Source organism: Mytilus californianus, unplaced genomic scaffold, assembly GCF_021869535.1.
Source record: "Mytilus californianus isolate M0D057914Y unplaced genomic scaffold, xbMytCali1.0.p SCAF_2, whole genome shotgun sequence".
Taxonomy (NCBI): Eukaryota; Metazoa; Mollusca; class Bivalvia; order Mytilida; family Mytilidae; genus Mytilus; species Mytilus californianus.
Genome location: NW_026262668.1, coordinates 106,250,116 through 106,273,363, shown reverse-complemented (window position 1 = coordinate 106,273,363; position 23,248 = coordinate 106,250,116). Strand labels below are relative to the sequence as shown.

Here is a 23,248-nt window from a genome sequence, read left to right as displayed (position 1 = left end):
TCTGTGATTTTTAAAAGTTTCCCTATTTGTTCAAAAGTTGTGACCCTTTTTCATGTTTCTACCAGATAATTTTGATTCATGAGTTTTTCAAGTGATTTTTTTCCTGATACTTCTCCGTTTACGATATAACAAAAATGTTGTAATGTAAAAAATTTCAACACTTTACATGTTTTCCGAAAAAAGCATTTCCATGCGGAAGGTCGATTTTAAAACTAGTATATACGGAAAGCGGGAAACAATGTAAATAAAAGTTTGTTTGAAAGATATGAACTGTGACTATTTTGCATTTAACCGTTCTAGGATCCCAATTGTGTTAGTTTCAGTTCATTAGCCACTATAAAGATATGGATGATTCCCATTGTAGGGTAGGTCATATATACTTAGACATAGGATATATTGGTTTAGTCAAAACGTTAAAAAAAGTCTAAAAATAAGAATATATACATATTCACCATGCTTGTTTTGGGAAAATGGTTTTATGCGAGATTATAATAGTAAAATAGTATGACATACAGATCACTAGAATTAGAGATCCATCGTCTTGCAACGAAATAGGGAGAAGTGATGACCCAGCATGCCCTTAGGCTTAGAGTGCCATGGCTTGTTTTGTTACAATACTGTTAAGTGCCATGGGATAGGCCCTTGATTAGAAATTTGAAAGGAAAACTTCATAAAAGAAGCGTATGCACAACGTCATGCAATCGTTTCCGTCTGTAAACAGTTCTGTTTTGCAGTCAGGGGACTTACTTAAATGAGTGATTTTCTAAATCACTGATTCAAGTAACATTATGTCCATAAAGGTTGGAAGTAAGAGTTGTCTTTCTTTAATAATCGCCTATTTAAGTAGTACAAATTAATCACTAGACTAAGTGATTTAATTTTATTGTAGCTTTAAATATAGAATACTAATGATCCAGGGACTAATGATGTTGCTAAAATTATCAGAACCAACATCTGTGTTGATAGGATGACCGGGTCATGTCAGATGATGACCTTGTACTAAATCTAGGATAATGACATAAAAATCACTTGTTTAAGTATCATACCTCAATTTCCTTCCAAAAAATCACTTCTTTAAATATCATTATTTTAATAACCCCCACTAATTTCAACACCCCCCGAACAGTGAAATTTTGATCGCGAACAGTAGAATTTTATTACATAATCTATAAGATGAAACCTTGAATTTTACAGGAAAAATACTCCCACTGCTGGGAAAAATCTGTTAAGAAAGTATCAGTTCATTATGTAAAGCCACTTTTATAGCATTTTTTCAACTAAAATAGAATTTGCAGCTAAATGATTGCATCAAAGTCATAAACCTTGCTGCTTAAAAGAAGCAAAAAGTTTCATTTTTTTTCAATTTTACTAATGAAAAGATATTATCTAAACCTATGCGTTTAAAATTTTGGTAAAACTACAAAATCACAATTTGTGTCAAAACTTCGAATTTGATACTTAAATAAGTGATTTAAAAATCACTTATTTCAATAAGTCCCCTGACTGTTTTGTGTTGGGTAATCAGGTAAATAGGAACGTCAATGCCAATGGACAATCTAAAGGATGTTTATGAAATTTTGCAGGCAAATTGATCTAAGTGGGTCAAGATTGGGTCCTTCATTTACTACATATATTTTCTGTATTCTTTATTTTTAGGCCATTTTTCTTTTTTCTTTATTTTTTTCGCCCATTATTCTCCAGTCTGTAAACCCCCTCCCAGTCCCTCATCTAATAGAACAAATTTGGGACTGTTCACCCAAAATCATGTTCGCTCTCATTCTCATTCGCCCCCTTTCACGTTCGCACCCCACACGTTGGCAGTGCTTGGCACCCTGGATCCAATCACACCCGTTATAGAGGTTTTGAGTTGAATAAGTTTTTAATCATGCATGCTTTAGTTAGTGTATTGCTATAAAAAATAAATAAAATAAGTTTTTTTTATTGTTTTAAAATAGAGTGACATTCTTAAAACGTAAACAGGTTTTCTGTTGGGAATTATTTTAAATTTGACGAAATGAATAATGAATATTGTCATGATGATCAAAGACTAAGTCATTCTTCTCCAAGACTTGTAAAAGAGAGACAGAAGATTCCAACAGCTACCAAAGTCGTCACAAGCCGTAAAATAATTATCTTTCATTTTTTTAATTTAAAATCTTCATTTTTTAACTCCTACATGTCCATTGATGTCCTATCAAGCTAACTACTTCAACTTGTATTTTAATTTACACCAACACATAACAATAAATATATAATACCATGGAAGTAATATTTAAAAGGAATAACAACGACTAATTAGCATGTATTAACAGCCTGCAGAGCTCTGTACTAAAGTCATATGATTTTATCCAATTATAGTCTCAGCGGCAAGACCCCTTTGGTTACTATCTGTGATACCACGGTTGTAAAATGGCATCTGGAATTTCTTATCAGTCACATGATTTTATCGAGTCCGGTAATTATAAAGCACCTGTGTGAAATCCGAGGTTTATTAATAAGAAGGTGGCGCTGTATCATATAAAACCTCTACCTTCAGAAAGAAGTCGTATGATGTAAAAAACTTGAAAAACGGACGAGAATTGTTCAACCTACAACAGTTTAGCATGGAAAATTGTATTTAATTTAGCATATTTTTGCATTTTACCGTTTGTTTTAAACTGTTCTAAAAGTATTTTCCGGTTAAAAGCGGATCCCGATTAAAACAGTTAAATACTGATGAATCGATCAGGTTTCACATGATGTTTAACAAAATCATGTAGACAAATCTAGACATAAATTTTTTTACTGTTGAAATGTGCAAAGTTTATCGAGAAGTATTCTAAATTTATGTATATGTCATAAATGTCATTGATTACATTATTGAAACTGGACAGCTAAAATAGGGATGATATGTTCTTAAACATATATTTTTTTAAAAAGTGTTTATTGTGGAATACTTGTATTAATATAATTACAAGCTACAGCAAAAATTAAAACAAACTGACAAAATGAGCTTGACGCTATCCGTCTTATGGCAAATTCATTTTTACACGAATTAGTTTATGTATCAAGAACTATAAATTAAAGGATAGAACCGTTTAGAATTATGAATATTTTAATTGTCTAATACACGAAAGACTTAGATTATTCGTATTTAATAAAAGGGGGTCCAAATGTTTTTTTTGTACAATCATCTTCTTAACTTACGGAAATGGCTTTTTAACTGTCTGTAAATATTAAAATTGAAAATGACCCAGCCTTGTTCTCCAATTTCATACATTGTATGTGATAGCTGTCGGTACTATTAAGATTGAACTCTCTAGAAATAGGAAAATTGGACTAAAATAAAAATTGAACGAATGACTATATTCGGCAGCGTACATCAACGGAATGTAACAAATGGACTATTCGGGTTACCTCGCACGTATATACCTCAGAAACTTGTCTGTTCGTAGTTTTCCGTGAACACGAAAATGACCGAAAAGTGTCAGTGATTTGATCTATCACATGCGGAGAATCAACTTCCATGCCAGATATTAAACCAATTAACGAGTTATCGAAAGATGGGCAGTTACACAGATGAAGCCTTTGAAGTGACGACATTGTTATTCCTTTTAAATATTACTTCCATGATAATAAGGGGACAAAGTCCCCTATTACAGTAGAAAAATAAAAAAAAAAAAAAAAAAAAAAGTTGGGGAAAATTTCTGAAATTTTCATTGTACTAATGAACTCAAAATCATTAACTTTTTTTTTGTAATTTTTTTTAATTCCCGCATTTGCGCAGAAATCTACTTCCTTCTTCCGGTCTCGTTTGTCATCAGACTTTGAGTGAAATATATATTTATCAGTCCAGTAAAATATAGGAAGGAACACAATAACAATTTCATTTCTAATTATTCTTTGATATGAAAAAACGTTACCTGATGATAGTTTCTTTGTTTACATTGAATATGACGTCATAACTAAAGTAACGTCACAACTAAAATCCCAAACAACAGAACCAAAATTAGAAACGTCACGGTATTTCCGTTTCTTTTTTAACAGATTTAGAACTAAAAATATGTTTGAATTAAAAAAAAAAATATATAGACTTCGTCCCCTTTCACAGGTAATGCCTGCCTCATATTACCAAATTACTTTGTAAATACCAATTAAAGGTAATCTTAAATTAAATACCAATTAACATGATTAAAGGTAATCTTAAATGAATTAATAATTAATCATGATGACATCTAATCACAAAAAAAAAATATTTCATTTAAAAAATTCACTTTTATTCATGAAAATATAAATATTTAGATATATACATCATGTACATCTAAAAACATCTAATAATTCAACCGGTATTTGAATAAAAAAAAGTAGCAAAAGGGACCCAGGAGGCGAACGTGTGGTGTGCCAACGTGTAGGGTGCAAATGTGTTTTGGGCTCAAACGGACCTGATACCTAATAGAACCACAAGTTATTATTAAAAAAGTATGCATGTATATTAAAACTTTCAGAGATAAAGGAATCTGAAAATTCTATAAAACGAACTTTTTAAGAAGTACAAATATATATATATTAGACTATTGAATAATTTGTTTTTAAATTGACTTTTCTTAAAAATGTGTACTGCGAATTTTCTTTTTAAAATTTTATTTCAATGTCACTAAAAATTCCGTTATATTGATATAGAATTTACAGAGGGCTACCGAATTCATTTTTGTTGTAGGCATCCTCAAATTTACATGTTTTATCTAAATACATGATTTTGCCATAGTGTGTTCAGTTTCTCTTTGAACTTTTTTGAGTGTCCCTTTGGTATCTTCTGCATCATTTTTTAAGTCAAAGTTGCTGAACTTTTTTTTTTAGATATTTACATGTAGTCTATACTTTTCTACCTCAGTTTTCCGGATATTTATAATTAATTTGCTAAACATATATATCGGAAAGTAAACAGGTACATATATTATTTTCCGATACTGATTGGTGTCTGCCTGTTGCCTCCGACCTTGTGCATCTAATCAACATGTTATTTTGATGAATAAAATATTTGCCGCTCAACATTTAGTAGCCAATAATCAAGTAGTTAATCCATAATTTCACAAACATTTGTACTTTGGATAGTCTTTTAATCACTTTTATTTAATACATCTGCACGAGTGAACCAACACCTTCTAACGCTGTTAGAGTAATCAGGATGGATACCGAAGTATGCTGCGGTTGTCTTAAAACCTCAGGAAAATAAAACTATAAAAAGACAACAACATCCTAGATTACTGCAAGGAAATGCTTAATTCTGGTCTACATGTTTCGCCACTTACGATGGCATCTTCAGGTCAATTTAATGATAGGAAACAAGTGCTTAAGTACATAAAAGGAGGTTCATATGGGGTTACAAAAAGGTTACAATGTCACAATTATTGGTTTGACAACGTTAACATGAAAGTGAAAGTAAAATTTAATAAATGAATTGTCAGTATCTTTTCCAAAATGGACAACACCTCACTGGACATTCCGTACCATTTTAACTGGCTTCACGTTACATGTACGTCTTGTTAACCTATTTGTAACCCATATGAACCGCATTTTATGTACTTCAGCTCTTGTTTCCTATCATTAAATTGTCCTGAAGACGCCACCCACCGTAAGTGGCGAAACATGTAGACCAGAATAAAGCATTTCCTTGCAGTAATCTAGGATGTTGTTGTCTTTTTATAGTTTTACTTTTATTTAATGTTTAATTTTGCCAGGTTTTTTGTCTGTTATTTTTAATTTCATTTTCAAACGCTTGATGCCAATATTAGAATTAGATTGACAGTTTCAATGTTATGATAATAATTTTTTCAGGTTTGAGCGAAATCCATTGCAGGCACAGTCGTCATTATTTTAGTTTGTGCCTCACGGTTGTCACACGTTTTTTTCCACTGTTTTGCAATAAGTATTCGTCATCTGCAATCTTTTGCAAAATATTTCAATGATAACACATTAAAAGAAAAATGTTTTGAATGCTGGTACAATATATATGCTTATATTTTAACAACCTATCAACCTATGAGTTGAAAAAAAGAAAATTTGTTTGAAGTGTATTTGTCTGTTTGGTCATAACTTTGTCTTCTTTTGATTTTTTTTTGTTTTGTTTTATCCTGATTTTATCATGTATAATTATATATTTTTTTTACAATTCAATTTGGTTGACATGGTTGAACTATATAGCAAATTTCCTGACAAAAATAATATTTGTGTTTATATCATCAGAAGAGGAAAAACACCAGTAGTGTTACAATCATGATAAACAGGCATTGCCTCAAACCAGGCTGATACAGTTCTATAAAGTCATCCATGGACTCATTGCAATAGAAATCCATTGCTAGTCCGGTATATCCTTAAACCAACAAATAATAGAACAAGAAAAGCACATAATCTAACATTTCGGCAGTATTATATCTAAAGTTACAAATGATAGATTTTTCCACAAACATTAATACAATAGAAGTTGTATCATGTCCAACAAGGCAAAAATTGAATCCCTTGGAGAACAGTTGACACCATCTCACACATTGCAAATTAATTGAAAAAAAATCGATGTACATACAAGATGTAGTTTTATTCACTTGTTCAAATGTCTTTTCATGTAAATACATGTACCACTAAATAAGAAAAATTTGCAAAACTTAATAACATTTTGTTTAACTATAATTTGAATATTTTTTAAATCTCCGTCTCCACACATACAACAATTCATAATCTTCAGTCATATGAAGCTGAAACTGTATATCTGAAGAAGAAGGTCTGAATGAATTAATAAAAAAAATGAAAAATGAAACATTGATCAATTTTTGCTGCATCTTGTGTGTGATTGTTTGCAGTATTTTCATGGAAAACCCTATTTTCCAGCATCAAGTAGAAGTTGAAAATTCTTTTAAATGATTCGTGAATACTTCATAAGTGTTAAAATAAGCCAAAATCATAAGAAAAAAACGAATTGGAAAAAGTTGTGTTTTTGTCATGAACCAGAAATACGAAAAGAATGTGTAAATCACAAACAATTTTCATCACATTAATGTGAGTTGTCTTCTCTTAGTTGTTCCACTTAAATGATATTTTTTTTCATTCTTTTTTGTGTTTGGGCATAAACAATTGAAAATAGAATAAAACTGATCAGCATAAAAGAGATTTTAGTTGTGAATTATCATCTAGTCTACAGGTGAGCAACGCAGGCCCTGTAGAGTCTCTAGTTTAAACTACATGTAGCTTGATTTTATTGTTGACTTGCTAAGCAGTGCTAAATTATGTACCTTGTATACTGAATTGAATTTTTTAGGAACTTACACAATCTTTGAAGCTGGAATTTGATACAAAACGAAGACAACTGCTGGAAGTTCAAGCTGAAGTCAACAGATTGATCAAACCAAGTGAACTACGGTGAGAAAAATATTGTAATATGAAATTTTGTCAGTCATAGAATTGTCCTATCAAATTGTTGAATACACTGTTATCAGTCTTCACAATAGACTTTTGAATCTAAAGGCAATGAAGCTAAAGATTATATTGGCCTGTGGAGATGATTTTTACAAGCCCGACAGAAGTTTACAAGCCTGGGTTGGTGCCAGGGCCTGTGGTTGAGCATGAAGGCTGTTGGTTGCAGCCAATTACAACTGTTGGTATTTCATGATTTCACATAAATATTTTGTACGTTGTATACGAAGCCTTTAGAACAATTTTATGCAGCTGTGACATCATATAAAACAAAAATGAACTCAAGTTGACTTTTAAACAAACTTTATTTTCTATATTTATCTGCTCTATTTATAACTTTCTACTTACACTTTTCATTATTTCTCTCACCCAGAGCAACACACATTGTGATGACAAATTTATTGTTCAAAGATTTGTACTTCAGTGCTTAATTTCTGTATGTAAATTGTCCTGATGACGCCTGTCTGCCTGAAACATGTTGACCAGCATTGAATTAAAAGTGCAGTCTCATCATGAAGTGTTGTTGTCAAATTGGAACTTCAGATTTAATTTACATGTATGTTCAGTAAAATTTGAAAGAGAAATTATTTGCAGGATTAAATGACAAATGGTCCAAGGACACAGTTATCGTCCTTTGGTTTTCGTTGTCTACAAATATAGTCCCTAGTGTGAACAGTGTATAACTTGCATTTTTTTTTGATACACTTTCCCAATTTATTTCTTGATGTTTTATGCATGAAATATTAAGTAAGGGGATGAAATTACATGTTAAAAAAATTTAGGTGCTGAATCTTTATGTTAAGTAGTGATTTGGTCCAGTAAAAAAAGGTCAAAAATTAGAATGTCTGAAGCTGTCAAACTGAATTTTAGCCCCCCTTAACACAGAATTGTCAATATTTTGAGTTAGAGCTGGTAGAAGTTTCTATAATTTTGATATTAGTTGTATCATTAGTTGTACACTACACTGTAAAAATCTTTTTGAGATAGAGCAGGTGCGATTTTTTTAATTTGAATTTATTGTCTAAAAGAAATGCACTACGAAATAACTGTGTTCTCAGGCCAAATAGGTTCAAATATCCAATAAAATTGAGAATGGAAATGGGGAATATGTCAAAGAGACAACAACCCAACCAAAGAGCAGACAACAGCCGAAGGCCACCAATGGGTCTTCAATGCAGCGGGAAAATCCCGCACCCGGAGGTGGTCCTCAGCTGGCCCCTAAATAAAATTGTGTGCTAGTTCAGTGAAAATCCAAGTTTATTTGTAAGCATTGTTTAGTCATTGTGGACATTGAGAATTAGATAAGTATCCCAATAGTATTACAGTAATGAATACACATTCCATAGTATTTGAACTGGCTTAATCTTAAGAGAATGAAATCTTCTCTGTTGTTCACCTGCAGCTCTCTTACCAGCAACATAATGTGCATCTGCTAAAGTACAATGGATTGATATGTAATGATTTATTAAATTAGTTTTTTATCAATTTAATTCTTATTTCAGAAAAAGTGTAGCTTCTAGTGAAATAACATGTGAAAATAAACTGATTCTTCTAAGTATTGATGAACAAATGTGCCTTCGTCATAAATTAGATAGATTGGCTATGAAATTGAAAGCAGTCAACACAGCAGGAAGTCAGGAGCATATGTATGTATATATATATATATGTGTGTGCAGTCTTTATTTTTGTCTTTGCTCTTTTTTGTCAGATTGTTAACAAAATATTTCCACTATTTCTGTCCATCTGTCTGATGTGTACAGTACTTTATTACTTGAAATTGGATGTTGATCTGGCTTTCTATCTACCATGAAAATTTAGGTAAAATCTGTCCACCTAATTTGGAGTTATTGCCCCTGTAATAAAATCTGTCAATCTGTTTTGGATTTATTGCCCCTGAAATGCAATCAAAATCCTTATGGTACTGAATTGATATCTTTATCTTGCAATGTTTATCACTACCTTTGATTGTTGTAACAAAGTAATGCAGTGAAGTGATCATTCTTTATATCATATCCAGTCAATGTCATGCAGTTTTTATGCCCCACCTAGGGGCTTTATGTTTTTCAGTCTGTGCGTCCGTTCGTCCATCCGTTCGTTCGTCCATCCGTCCGTTCATCTGTCCGTCCATCCATCTGTCTCGCTTCAGGTTAAAGTTTTTGGTCAAGGTAGTTTTTTATGAAGTTGAAGTCCAATCAACTTGAAACTTATTACACATGTTCCCTATGATATGATCATTCTAATTTTAATGCCAAATTAGAGTTTTGACCCCAATTTCACAGTCCACTGAACATAGAAAATGATAGTGCGAGTGGGGCATCCGTGTACTATGGACACATTCTTGTTTGATTATATGTTATACTTATATACTAAAGCATCTTCGCTAGCCAAGGGTTACGATCCAGTCCCCTCCTCTCCACTCTTGGTGAATAAAGATAGAATTTCGGATACATGAGGTTATGATTTCCATTGGTCGCAGTTGTAACTGGCTGCATCCAATTAAAAAGCGCCTTTAAAATGATCACATGTAAATGTGGAAAATGTAAATAAACAATTGCCACGTGCAGATTGTGCAACAAATCTTTACCCCCAAAACATAGGACGATATGTAGTGACAATTTTAAAGTTCTTAATCAACTAATTAAAGTTCCTAGGTATGTTTCCTCGAGCAAATGTTGGAATGTTAATGTATATTTTCAGTTCCTGCTTCACAAAATTTGTAAACACTACATACAACCATTTTGACACCTTCACACTGAAGAGAGTTCAAGCGCTGCCATTGGTCATGAATGATGTAGTGGAAATGGGTGTGACTTCTATCTACCGGTAGATGGCGCAGCAATGTAATCACAAATGTTGGCTTAATCTGCCAAGGATGGAGACAAGGGAACTGGATCGTTTACATTGGCTAGCGAAGATGATATTAAAGTTACAATATGATGTGTATTTGAATTACCATCATGACCATACTTGTCCAGAAAAATTCTTTTTTATTAAAATTACATAAGTACAAACATGTAGTGCATGGCATATGAATCTGTTTTAAAAAAAGAACAGAACTCAACAACGAACATCAGCATGTACAAGTGTGGAACGGAGACCACAGTGATAATACAAACACATCTATCTTAATTTCACATGGTAATACCACAGTAGTCAGTAACAAAATAAGCTTTCAAATCACCGGGCTGTAACAATATAAAAGTCATAATTATGATCAGCAAACTGGCAATTTTTTTCAAAAGGGTGAGTGCTACAGCCACAGGTGTACCTCTTGTTGAATCAGATTTAATAATGCTGCTATATTTATATCATATTTTTTTCAGCCATTTAAATTCTGTGCATGAGGAATTAATAGCCTTACATAAAAGGAAAGATGTGAACACACTCAATACAAGTAATGATTTCCAGAAGCTTGCACGTTTTGTAACAGGTATCAGTATATTCAAGTAGCGATAAAAAATTTGATGAAAAAGTAATTTAAGAAGTTGTTTTTGTAAAGGGCGTATACAAAAGAAATATAGATGTTATAGTTTTCCCTTGTTCATACCATGTACTGCCAACTAAGTCTTACATTGAATTGTGCCAAAGTGACATAATCTACTAAACTGATTGGCATCATTTTGATTAAAAACTCTTTCAGTTGTAACCATTGACAGATATGTTCAGTATAAATACCAGGGGATTCAAGGAAGGGCTTCAATATAAAACTTATTAATATGCTGTAGAATTTAACTAAACACAAGAAAGCACAGATTTTTTAAAATATTAGAAATGGCAGCAAACAACAAATATATATGTTAAGCTCAGAATTGATCTCGGTTACTTTTTTTTGCAATAGGTACATAATATTTATGAATGTAAAATTTTCTTACAGAAATTGATAGAAGTGAAGGGCACTAGAATTCATATGATATCAGAAAGTAATTATCTTGTGGTTAATATTTATTTCTCCCCCCTCATTATGTTGGAAAACTTTATTTTGGTCCTGTCTGTCTGTCTTAATTTGTTGTAGAAAAAGTTGTTGCCAGAAGATCTATTACAATTTAAGTATGATTAAAATGACTTGATTTATCATAGGCAAATACATTATCTTTCAAAAGTATTTGAAATCATTCTAAATGATATTATATTCCATTGTAAATTATATGTGGTTTGAATGTATGTTTACAATTTCAGATTTACAGTCAGACCACGAATGGAATTGTCAGTTAAAAGGAGAAATAGAAAACCAGATCAATAAAGGTAACAGGGATTAATTTCTCACATACATGATAATGATGAGGTGCTTGTAATTTTTTTGTGCCTTTTGATATTGACATTATTATACATCCCAATTCCAACCCTACCCCTTACTTTTTTAAGCCTCTGTGGTCTTGTGGTAGCATGCTCACCTGGAGTGTGGGTTCAATCCCCTGCCTGTTTTAATCAAATACAATAAAATTGGTATTTGCTGCTTCTCCACTAAGCACGCAGCATAAAAGAGTAAGAGCAAAGATTGGTTGGCTCAGAGTCAGAATAATATGTAAGGGTGAACTAACACATTAACTGAGCATGTTGGTATAGTACAAGCAGGGTTCATGTTCAAATCTCATTAACATTTTCTTGTCCTGTGTATGCATTTAATTTGCCACTGGATGTTGAAACGCTTTCCATCATCATCTAAAGAGTGCAGTCTATAGTGATTGGGGAGTTTGTGTGTCCATTAGTTCATTCATCCATCATCATACTTCTGTCCCACTTTTGTCTATGCAACTGCTCCTGAACCACTTGACAGAACTTGATGACACTTTTACAAAATTTTACTCATATTGATGTTTTTTTGCACCAAAGGGCCAAGTGAGCTTTTGCCATCACTTGATTAATTGACCTTGACCTTAGGTTAAAAAACACTTAATTAATTTCATTGCTCTTTAAAGTCATGCAAATAATGCAGCCTGTTACTGTAAGACACAGTAGTGTGTTAAATCATGTTATGTTGTTTGTTTACAGTCTTATTGACAAACACCCCAAATCTCTTTTCAAATCTGACATGTCTATCCACTACTCAGTATCAGGGTTGGCAAAGTATTACCCAGGTCCAGGTTTTCCCGGGCTGGGAAATACTCCCATAAACTGGTAATACCGTGCAATAACATTTTTTAAGCTTATTTTTTCTCAGAATAGTAAAGACTTCTTGTAGTTTCATACTTTTATAGCTAAATATATACATTTTATACAGATAACCATTGAGAGTCATTTCTAGAGGATTGAAAATTCAATTTATTCTTTTTTTCCAATAATTTTATGTAGGCAGAATACGAGTTCTGCACATTTTAGGATATCTTGTTAATTTCCAAGCTTTGTTTCAATAATCCAAACTTTGAAAAAATGCATTTTATTGCAGTGTTTAAGTGAATTGTAAATTTTTAATTTTTATACAATCATATTGCTTAATAAACACCCAAGGGGACATGTCATGAACACTTATAGAAATGAAAAGGCTGATTATTGCTATATCAATAAATCTGTGTTATAATCTGAATAATTACTTATTAAAGGGGCATCAGCTACGAGATATAAAAAAAAAATTATAATATGATTTTTTTGTTCAATCATTGATGAAAGTGAAATAGTCAAATAATAATTCACTTTTAGATGCCAGTTTGGTTCAATTCTGTCAAAACAAGCAAAGAAACATCGCTGATGCATTATTCACTTGCAAGTGAATAATTCAACCTCATGGAATCCGTATTCATGTATCCTTAAATTTAACCCCATAGCTAGAGATGGGTTACGCTTGAATTAGGCGTGTTTAGTTATCAAAAGGAAAAGAATGTCAACATTGAAAGTGAAACAAGGGTAAATCATTTGATTGACTGATTCGATCCACAAAAACTCATTCTTATACAGGTAAAACCATGATTAACATATATTTTTAACCTATGATATAAAATCAAACAGAACTAGAAAAATCCAATTGCACGAGTTCGCTATCTGTTAATATCTATTTTATGTTTATATTGGGTTATATTGCCGTCGGCAGTTTTTGGAGGTCACCTAGATGGTTAATTAGATGGCGTCTAGACTAAAATACACACATAATGCTGATACATATTATTGAGCCCATGCATTGTAAATTGTTTATTTTAGATTTTTTTATAATTTGGATGTATGTTTTAGTATGTTATAAATCAAATATGAGATTTTGAGTCAAATCGGTGAACATAAATTTGACAGCTAATGCCCCTTTAATTAGTGATATATACATATATACAGTACACACAGAGAGTTTATAATCCCAAACTCCCTACACCACGATTATTCTAGGTGTGACACCAGGAAACTCTGATATCTCTCCCTAAATTCTCGGAGAAATTTGGGAGTATTCCCTCCGACTTCCGCGTAAATCCCCTACCTTTTGTTTATTGTATTAGCGACTTCTCTCCTAGCACAGTGTCACACCGTGTCACACCAGGTAATTAAATGCCCTAATCCTTCTGATCTATGCCGACACCCTACAGTCAAGGTATGTGAAATTTCTTATGTAAATAAACAATTGTATTTCCTGTTTATCTATAATCAGGTTATATATCTAATTGCTTGAAACAAATAAAAGATTTAAAAGCAAAATGTTGTTAATTCTTTCAATTGCATTAAATAGTTTTATAAAACAAAATATACTTGATTTTGACCTCGTTTTTTTTTCACCGTCCGGTAAATTCATATTTTATTTACAAAAGAGATATACATGTACTAGTGTAAAAATAAACATAAACTGTAACCTCTGAATAAATGTGAGCAGTTTAAAGAAAATTACGTGTCTCAAAGTTTTGTATATGCAATTAAAAAAAGAAAATATTATTCACCATCTTTACGCTTATATAGATAAGTCGACGGCATTTCATTTTTACGATTATCTAATTGCTTGAAAAAAATAAAAGATTTAAAAGCAAAATGTAGTTGTTAATCTTATAAGAATACTATACTTGATTTTGACCTCGTTTTTTCACCGGTAAAGTAATATTTTATTTATGAAAAGGGACATACTTGTGTAAAAATAAAGGGAAACTACCGCTGACTAAATATGAGCAGTTTAAAGAAAATTACGTGTCTCAAAAGTTTTGTATATATATGCAAGTAAAAAAGAAAATATTATTCACAATTCGTTATGCTTAATAAATCTACGACATTTTTTTTTATGATTTGTTGGCATTACTTAGGATATTCAATACATTTTGGCTACAACAGGAATACTTCCACAGCTGCATAAACTCGTCTTTGCCTAATATTTATTTACTCACAATGAATGTAAACTTGTGTGTTGAATTTTGGACAGTGATCTTAAAAGATTTTTAATGAAATTAATTTGCCGTGGGAAGACAATTCCTCGATACACATCTCAGTGATCAACAATGTGAACTTGAACTTGACCTCTCTAACAATATTAAATGCTAAAAATAGGTGATCAATTTTATCCACTGCACGAGATTTTTATTTGGCTGGAAATAATATCACATACCAGTAAACTCAGGTGACCTATCTGAAAGACCGTGGGAAAATTCATTCACGTTTTTAAAGTTGCTTTGGATTAATGATTGACATGTTTGTGCGTTATAATTGAGGCTCTAGAAGGTCCTTTTACAATTGATTAACCGGAATCTAAAATATAATCCTTTTCCGAATAAAAAAACACACATCTTCTTTAACTATTTTATTTTTTATATTTTATAGTCAAAACAGAACGTGGACCTGAACATTATACGCCAACAATATAAATTTATGATTGATGAAAACACAATACATGTCGTTCAGTTGGGCGTTGGTAGAGTTCCTCTGTGAAAATGTGTAGACCGTTAAAATTATGTCCACTTCTTTTTCACTTATTTTTTTTGTAGCATCTGGGTACACGATATAATTTCATTTTAATATTTTTCGTATATATATTTGATTTATTTCTATAGTAATTGTTGAAATAATTCATTTTTTTTTCATTTTGCCAAGGATTTTTAATTAGCAATAAAATACGGCTTGCGCTCATCAAATTTTATTTTAAATAATTACAGATCAATAACAGAGATAAACGCATGATTTTTTTCATGTGATTAATTAAGTTGTGAATGTTGTGTTGTGCCTGGGCGGGGACTTTCTCTCAGTGTTTTGTTTTTATGAATAAAGGGCATGCATACAAAACTTATTCCCTTTGTTCAACAGAGTTGTCACTTTACACTTTCTTTTCGGAATTCAAATAATTCAAGTCTGTAATTTACCGAGGTAGTTAAACATAATACTTTACATTGCAAAATAAATTGAAAATGACGGAGTTGACTTGTTGATCTGTAAAATTAACTCTGTGGTTTAGATTGGACGAGTTACCGTTAAAACAACATTTTGTTTTAAGCCAGTTGATTTTTATATGATGAACAATTAATGTATCGGGTATTGCTAACTGAGTAAGTCATAACAGATTCTCATGGTGGTAAAATCGTTTTTGTTGAAAGAACACAAAGTATGACCTGACCGGACTTTAATAGAAATACAAAATAACAAGTTTTTTCTTCATATTTTTATTCGTTCGTAGGTTTCATTTCAAATGACAATGACATGGGGCAAAAACATATAATAAAAATTATCTTATTTTGAATGATAATGTCACATCTTTATCTGTCAAAGAAATGAAAACATTTATTAAAATTTTAATACCGTGTTTTTAAAGCACACAGGTGCAATCAAGATCGATTAATGTACATAAAATGTACATAGGTAAATAATCTGACTAATCCGATTATGTTGTCACGCGTCGTTAATTTTTAGTACACTGCCGATGGGCAATAAACCAATTAACAGCCACTCGGTGTTGGGAGAGAATCTTTGGAGGAAATTGGGAGTATAATCCGTGATTCGTGGTGTGACACCGCTACACCCCGAAATCGGTGGTAAGAGTTCGCGATTATAAACTCTCTGCGTGTACTGTATACTACTTAGTTAACATTTTTAGCAATGAACAGATATTGTTTAAAAGTAATTTTCCTTACATATATTCGTTAATTCTTAATAGTTACAATGTACATGATGTATATATATTTAAAACAAGTGAACTTATTAATTAAAATACTATGTTTTATTTTTATAAATATCATAATCTTTAACATGTTTAATGTATTGCATTTGTGATTAATCACTGAATCCTCTTTAAAATTCAGGCCACTGGCCTGGACTGGGCAATACTCATAAAACCTGGGTTTTTGCCAACCCTGCTCAGTATTCAGTGATTCACCAATGGCATAATTTATTACATACAAACTTTTAAAGGCATTCATTGATAGCCACTTATACAGTGAACTTTTAATCTTTTAAGTTTTGTCGGCAGATGAAAGAATTGTAACCAGTGGTCTTGAATGGTATACTCTTTATGTTAGATTACATTAAACTAAGTTAATGATGGCCCTATATAGTGATAATGATACAAATCGAAACTCTTATTATGTCACCCAATTGACAATGCCTATATACAGGTTTTGGATGATTTTGACAATCATCAGAACTATGTTGCCATGGAAACTACAGCAAAAATTTCAAAATACTCCAAACTTAATGAAACTTATAAGAAGTGTTGACTGGCATGTGAAGATGTGGCATCTGGCTTTGGAATTTCCAAAATGGCTGCCGTTACCATGGAAACAATGCAAACAATGTCAAAATGATCCAAAAACATGAAATTAGCATTTCCCCTCTTAAAATGGTTGGTCAAACTCGTTGAAACTTTGATGGTATGTTCCCTCTCATGTACCAATGTGGCATCTGTCATTAAAATTTTGGAAATAGTCACCGTCAGCCAAAAATTTCAAATGAAACTTAATATTTAATTGGCAAGTATTGATGAGGCTTTTGAATTTGGAATTTTCAAAATGGCCACTGTTGCCATGGAAACAGCAAAAATTTAAATGTGTAAAATTTCAAAATACTCCAAATGATCTGAAAATTTACAGAGAGATGTATAGCCATGCATATATGTGTATTCATTGTTTAAAATTTTCCAAATGGCTGCTTCTTAGTGGCAGGAGGGGAGGGTGACATCTGCCATTACTTTCAATGGTAAATCTAGTTTGAATTTCTTATTCAATATATTCCAGCATACAGAAAGATTGCTAAGCAGCAAGTATTATTGTCCAGAAGATGTAGTGAAAGTTCTGATCCAGTAGAAAAGGAAAATGCTGGACGCTTATTGGATGATTTCGTTAAACAACACATAACTTCAAAGAAGCTACCTTTCCAGGAAAGTCAGCATCATATCAACACACTGACACAACCATTGCCAGAATCACATTCACATATCAGCATTCAGGAAAAGCCTATTTATTGCAGTCAGTAACTGGGTAATGCCCAGAAGAAATCTTTTGGGAAGCGAGCAGATGTAGATCAGATGATAAATAATGTACAAGGAGTTACACAGAGGAAGCTTCCTTTAAAGGAACAATATTAATTTTTATGTATAATTTTTTTTCTGTCTCTCTGTTTGTAACACTTTGTGAACACTACTTCAAAAGTATTTTTGTACAAATGCTCTTATATTTGGATAGTTTTTCATTTTTGCAGTTACATACATAGTCCATACAATAACACCATTTAAATTTGACCATTTTATGCAGGAGTTATGGTACTTCAACAATTTTTGGCCTATTTTGGCATAGTACAATATCACATTGTGAACACTTTTCCTCATAGTCCATACAATAACACCATTTAGATTTGACCATCTTATGCAGGAGTTATGGTACATCAACAATTTTTGGCCTATTGTGGCATGGTACAATATCCCATTGTGAACGCTATTCCTCATAGTCCATACAATAACACCATTTAGATTTGACCATTTTATGCAGGAGTTATGGTACTTCAACATTTTTTGGCCTATTGTGGCATGGTATAATATCACATTGTGAACACTATTCCTCAGACCATTTGTCTGAAAGCATCACCATGTTGATTTGACAATTTTTGAAGGAGTTATTTGACTTTAACCAAGTTTTGCTTATTGGAGCATTATGACATTTTATTAACACTACTCCTCAAAGACTTTCCTGAAGCTTAAATACTTTCTAGGATTAAAATAGTTATAAATCTGCTTGACCTATCCCTGTGAAAAGATCAGTTTTATTTGTATTTTGTACAACAATATTTTTTATCACAATTTTTATTATTTCTATTTTTTAATCTGCATATGTATCTCTCTCAAATGGTGTAAAGTTTTATTTCAAATTTGCTATACCCTTCTAGTTTGTATTATCTGTTATTTATAGAATAGACTTTGTTTTCATCCCATTTGAATATTTAAACTAAGGGTTTGCCTTTTTGAAACATATTGCTTTGCTAAAAATATATTCAATCTTTGCTCTAGTGCCATCAGGCATTATAATTTCATATTTTGCAGAAATTACCAGAATTTTGTTTAATTTGAATATTCTTTCATGCAAGCACCTGATGATTTTGATGTGGCAGCTACTTTCATTAGAGTGATGATTTGTATTCTGGTATTGAAAACAATGTAATATCAATATTCAGGGTTAAGATCTTTTATTGTATCTTCTCCTTTTCATGTCTGCTGTTGTTAGGCAGTCTATTCTAGAGGTTGTATTGTACAGTTACAATGGGGCATATCAATCTTATAGAATTAAGCATTTAGTTACTTCCCCTTACACACTGGGTTGAAATAGTACTATTATGTTATGTATTCCTTATTTATCATCATTGAAAACAGACCTATCAGATGTATTGTCTGATAGGTAGGTATCTCAGAAACAGATTTTTATTATTTTAAAATTCCTACTTCTTCACAAAAAATGTTCTACCATTCCCTATATCATGTTCAGTCTATAAGAAGATTTAAGATTTAGTTCAGATATTTACTCTTGTAAAAATTATATTATGTAAACTATATAAAAATAAGATGTGGTATGATTGCCAATTAGACAACTCTTCACAAGAGACCAAATAACACAGAAATTAACAACTATAGGTCACTGTATGTTTGCTATTAATTTAATTTTCAGTTGTATGATATTTGAAATGAATTACCTTTAGTTTAAGTGCTATACTTTAATTAGCTGTAAATCTTGCATTACATGGAGAGTTTTGTTTTTATCTGTTTGATGCTTGCTATCAATCATAAACTTTTAAATAACTACTGATTGGAAGCAAACTTACTTGGCAGCAATTTTCATTATTAAAAAATAATCCAGAAAAATTATTGTAAATGTCATAATATATAAATCTATAAATCTTTGAATCTTTGAATCTTTGAATTTTTGAATCTTTGAAAAAAATAATACATTAATGATCACCTGTAAGGAATATGGTTGATTAACAAAACAATCTTTAAATATGGCAAATTTGATCTTTCATGACAAGTAAAATGTCAGAATAATGAAATGTCATGTTATGGAAAAAAAAATATTTGGCATAAAAACATAGTTTCACCGTTTCTGAAAGGTAAAGATTTGACACATATATAGGTGACATACTTTTGAAAAAATATATGTTTTAAAATATAAAGGGCTATTCCAAATTTGTTTTATATTAGGGGTTGAAAGGCTTCAAGGCAGGTAATATTAGTAATGGAATAGGGGAGTTCAAAATAATCTTTTTAAAGTTATGTCCCTTTGCAAAATCACAAATTCTGATTAAGTAGATAAAAATTGATATTTACTTTAAAAAAAACCAAGCATCTGACTGCTATAATAGCAGGACAGCAACATTAACAGTAAATTACTACAAAAGAATACAGTATATCTTTTATCTTGAAACAAACATTTTGGTTGACCCTCATATTACAGTTTTTTTTTAACTTGAATTGTTTTTTCTTGAAATATGTGTAGACAAAAGCAACTTTTTTCTCATTTTTCCAAATTTTGGTAGTGAAATGAACTTGATAAACTCTTTCTTTTGATATCCATAGTTTTTAAAATTTGAATTTGTCATAAGTGAATTTTATAGTGTAAAAACTGAAAAAGACATATATAAGACCTCAAAAGCCACTAATAACTGAAATCTGAAAATGTGTTGTTATCATTTTTCCATTTTTCGAATCTGGACATTAATGAATAACAAAAAGTAGAGATAAAATTGTAATATGTATTGACAGAAGTGAGAATAGGTGAAATACAGGGTTCAGCAGCACCTCTTGGATCTCTCTGTGCTTTCATTTGTTTTCTTTGAACATGCAGTTGAAAAGTTGATCTTTTTAATCAATAGAAATCCCAAATGAATACAAAAATTTAGTCCCATTTTGATATTTACATATGTTTTGTTATATTTTATTTTTATGTGCCTTTTATATATATATATATAGTGCTAGTCGAAGCTTATAACCTGCTTTACACAGGCTTTTTGAATGATTAATTCTTAGTGATTTGAATGATTATTGTGTGATTGTTAAGTTTGAATAATGAATTATAACAAGTAGCTTTACTGTTTTTTTTATTTTTATGCCCCACCTAGGGGCATTATGTTTTTTTGGTCTGTGTATCCGTTCGTCCGTCTGTCTGTCCAGCTTCAGGTTTTAAGTTTTTGGTCAAGGTAGTTTTTGATGAAGTTGAAGTCCAATCAACTTGAAACTTAGTACACATGTTCCCTATGATATGATCTTTCTAATTTTAAAAAGTTTTGACCCCAATTTGACGGTCTACTGAACATAGAAAATGATAGTGTGAGTGGGGCATCCGTGTACTATGGGCACATTCTTGTTCTTGCCCTGATTTTACTTTTCATGCTCCCCTAAAGAAAAAAATTGGAAGCATTTTTATGGGAGGTCTGAAACAATTTTTCCTCAATAATAACTTAATAAGTTTCCCTTGCTGGATTGGAACGAACATTTACAGATTGAAGAAAAGAAAGCATATTGATTTTGGGTCAAAGTTCAAGGCCACTGAAGAAAGCCTACTAACTTTAAGGTCAGTTGATCAAAAGTGAATGTTTTGACAATACATGTATTATTGAGCATGTGCCCCCAGAATTGGCAGATCACCCAGGGTCAGTGGAAATCACTGCCAATTTTTTTTAAGGGGATGCCCTAAAAAAGGATTCCCTATATATTTAAGCTGAGGAAAAAGTATTGATAACAAATTTGGTATCTACATAACAGACTTTATACTCCTCCAAACAGTATGTTTTCTGGTCTCTGCATTGGTCCATTATTCCACCTCTCCCATATCAGGTTAAAGTTTTTGGTTGTAGTTTATTATGAAGTTGAAGTCACATCAACTTGAAACTTGGTACACATTTTCATTATGATGTGAAGTTTTTAATTTAATGCCAAATTACGGTTATGACCTGAATTTCATTGTTCCCTGAACATGGAAATGTAATAGTATGAAATTAGTTCATTTTGAGGTTAAAGTTTTTGGTCAAGGTAGTTTATGAAGAAGTTGTTTTCAGATCAACTTGAAGCTCTGGCACATCTCATTTCCATGAGATAATTTGGACCTGCCCCTCTGTCATGGTCTACTGACTTTGAAACGTTTTTAGTTAACATGATAAAGTTTGTGATTAGGTCAGCTTAAGATAAACTACTAATGTTAGGTCAATGACATTTATTATGCAGTTGTTTTAGCATTTGCACGTCTCATTTCCATGGAGATTACACAGCCCTGCCTCCTCATCATGGTTCATTGACTGACACTTTTGCAGCTTCTATTTTAAAGTTTGTGTTTAGGTCATTTTAAAGAGAACCATTTTTGTGGAGCCTGCGACTTTTGTCGCAAAAGCGAGACATAGCGATCCTACATTCCGTCGGCAGCGTCCACAAATATTCACCCTGTGGTTAAAGTTTATGAAATTTTAATAACTTTCTTAAACTATCCTGCATTTCAACCAAACTTGGACAGAAAATTGTTTATAATCATAAGATAGTATCCAGAAGAAAATTTTGTAAAAAAAAAATCCTGTTTATCCGTATTTTACTCATATATGGACTTAGTTTTTCTGCCAGTTAACATTACATTCACTCTGTGGTTAAAGTTTTTCAAATTTTAATAACTTTCTTAAACTATCATGGATTTGTACCAAACTTGGACAGAAGCTTGTTTGTGATCATAAGATAGTATTCTAAAGTAAATTTTGTTAAAAAAAAATCCTGTTTATACGTATTTCACTTATAAATGGACTTAGTTTTTCTACCAGTTAACATTACATTCACTCTGGTTATAGCTTTCAAAATTTTAATAACTTTCTTAAACTATCCTGGATTTGTACCACACTTGGACAGAAGTTTCTTTATGATCAAAAGCTAGTATCTAGAAGGAAATTTTGTAAAAATTTATTTCCTGTTTTCCGTATATTACTTATAGATGGACTTAGTTTTATTCCAGTTAATATTGCGTACAGTCTGCAGTTAAAGTTTTTAAAACATTTATTAGATTCATAAACCTTCTTGGATTTTTACCAAACTTGAACAGAACTTCTTACAATCAAAAGATAGTATCTAGAGGAAAAATTTTACCCCTTTTTTGTTGAGCCTGCGACTAACAGCAAAAGTAGGCGAGACACTGGGTTCCGCGGAACCCTTACAAATTTTTTAGAAATCAATCATATTTGATATGCAGTCTTATCGGCATTTCTTATTTCAACAGAGGTTATTTGGCCCTTCAATTCAGTCATGATTCATTGACTTTAAATGTTTAACAAAGTTTATATGTTGAAGTATTAACATTTTGATTTCCACATTTGCATTATCCTTTCAAAATTACATAAAGGTGAGACATCTCTGTGTTGATCGTTTATATTTGACTGCCAAACTGCCAATATTTTTACCTGTCTAATGTAGGTTCAAGTA

The 23,248-nt window shown here is 31.6% G+C and overlaps 2 protein-coding genes across 6 annotated transcripts in view; both read left to right on the top strand.

Moving 5' to 3' along the window:
- LOC127728532 (E3 ubiquitin-protein ligase TRIM33-like) overlaps nucleotides 1-23,248 on the top strand; it is a 316,221-nt gene that overhangs the window by 127,834 nt on the left and 165,139 nt on the right. The window lies entirely within an intron of this gene.
- Nucleotides 233-22,186, top strand: LOC127728544 (uncharacterized). Its single transcript, XM_052235992.1, has 6 exons — nucleotides 233-365; nucleotides 7,289-7,389; nucleotides 8,946-9,089; nucleotides 10,767-10,873; nucleotides 11,620-11,685; nucleotides 17,553-22,186. The coding sequence occupies exons 1-6, from the start codon at nucleotides 345-347 to the stop codon at nucleotides 17,789-17,791; spliced, it is 678 nt and encodes a 225-aa protein (XP_052091952.1). The 5' UTR covers nucleotides 233-344; the 3' UTR covers nucleotides 17,792-22,186.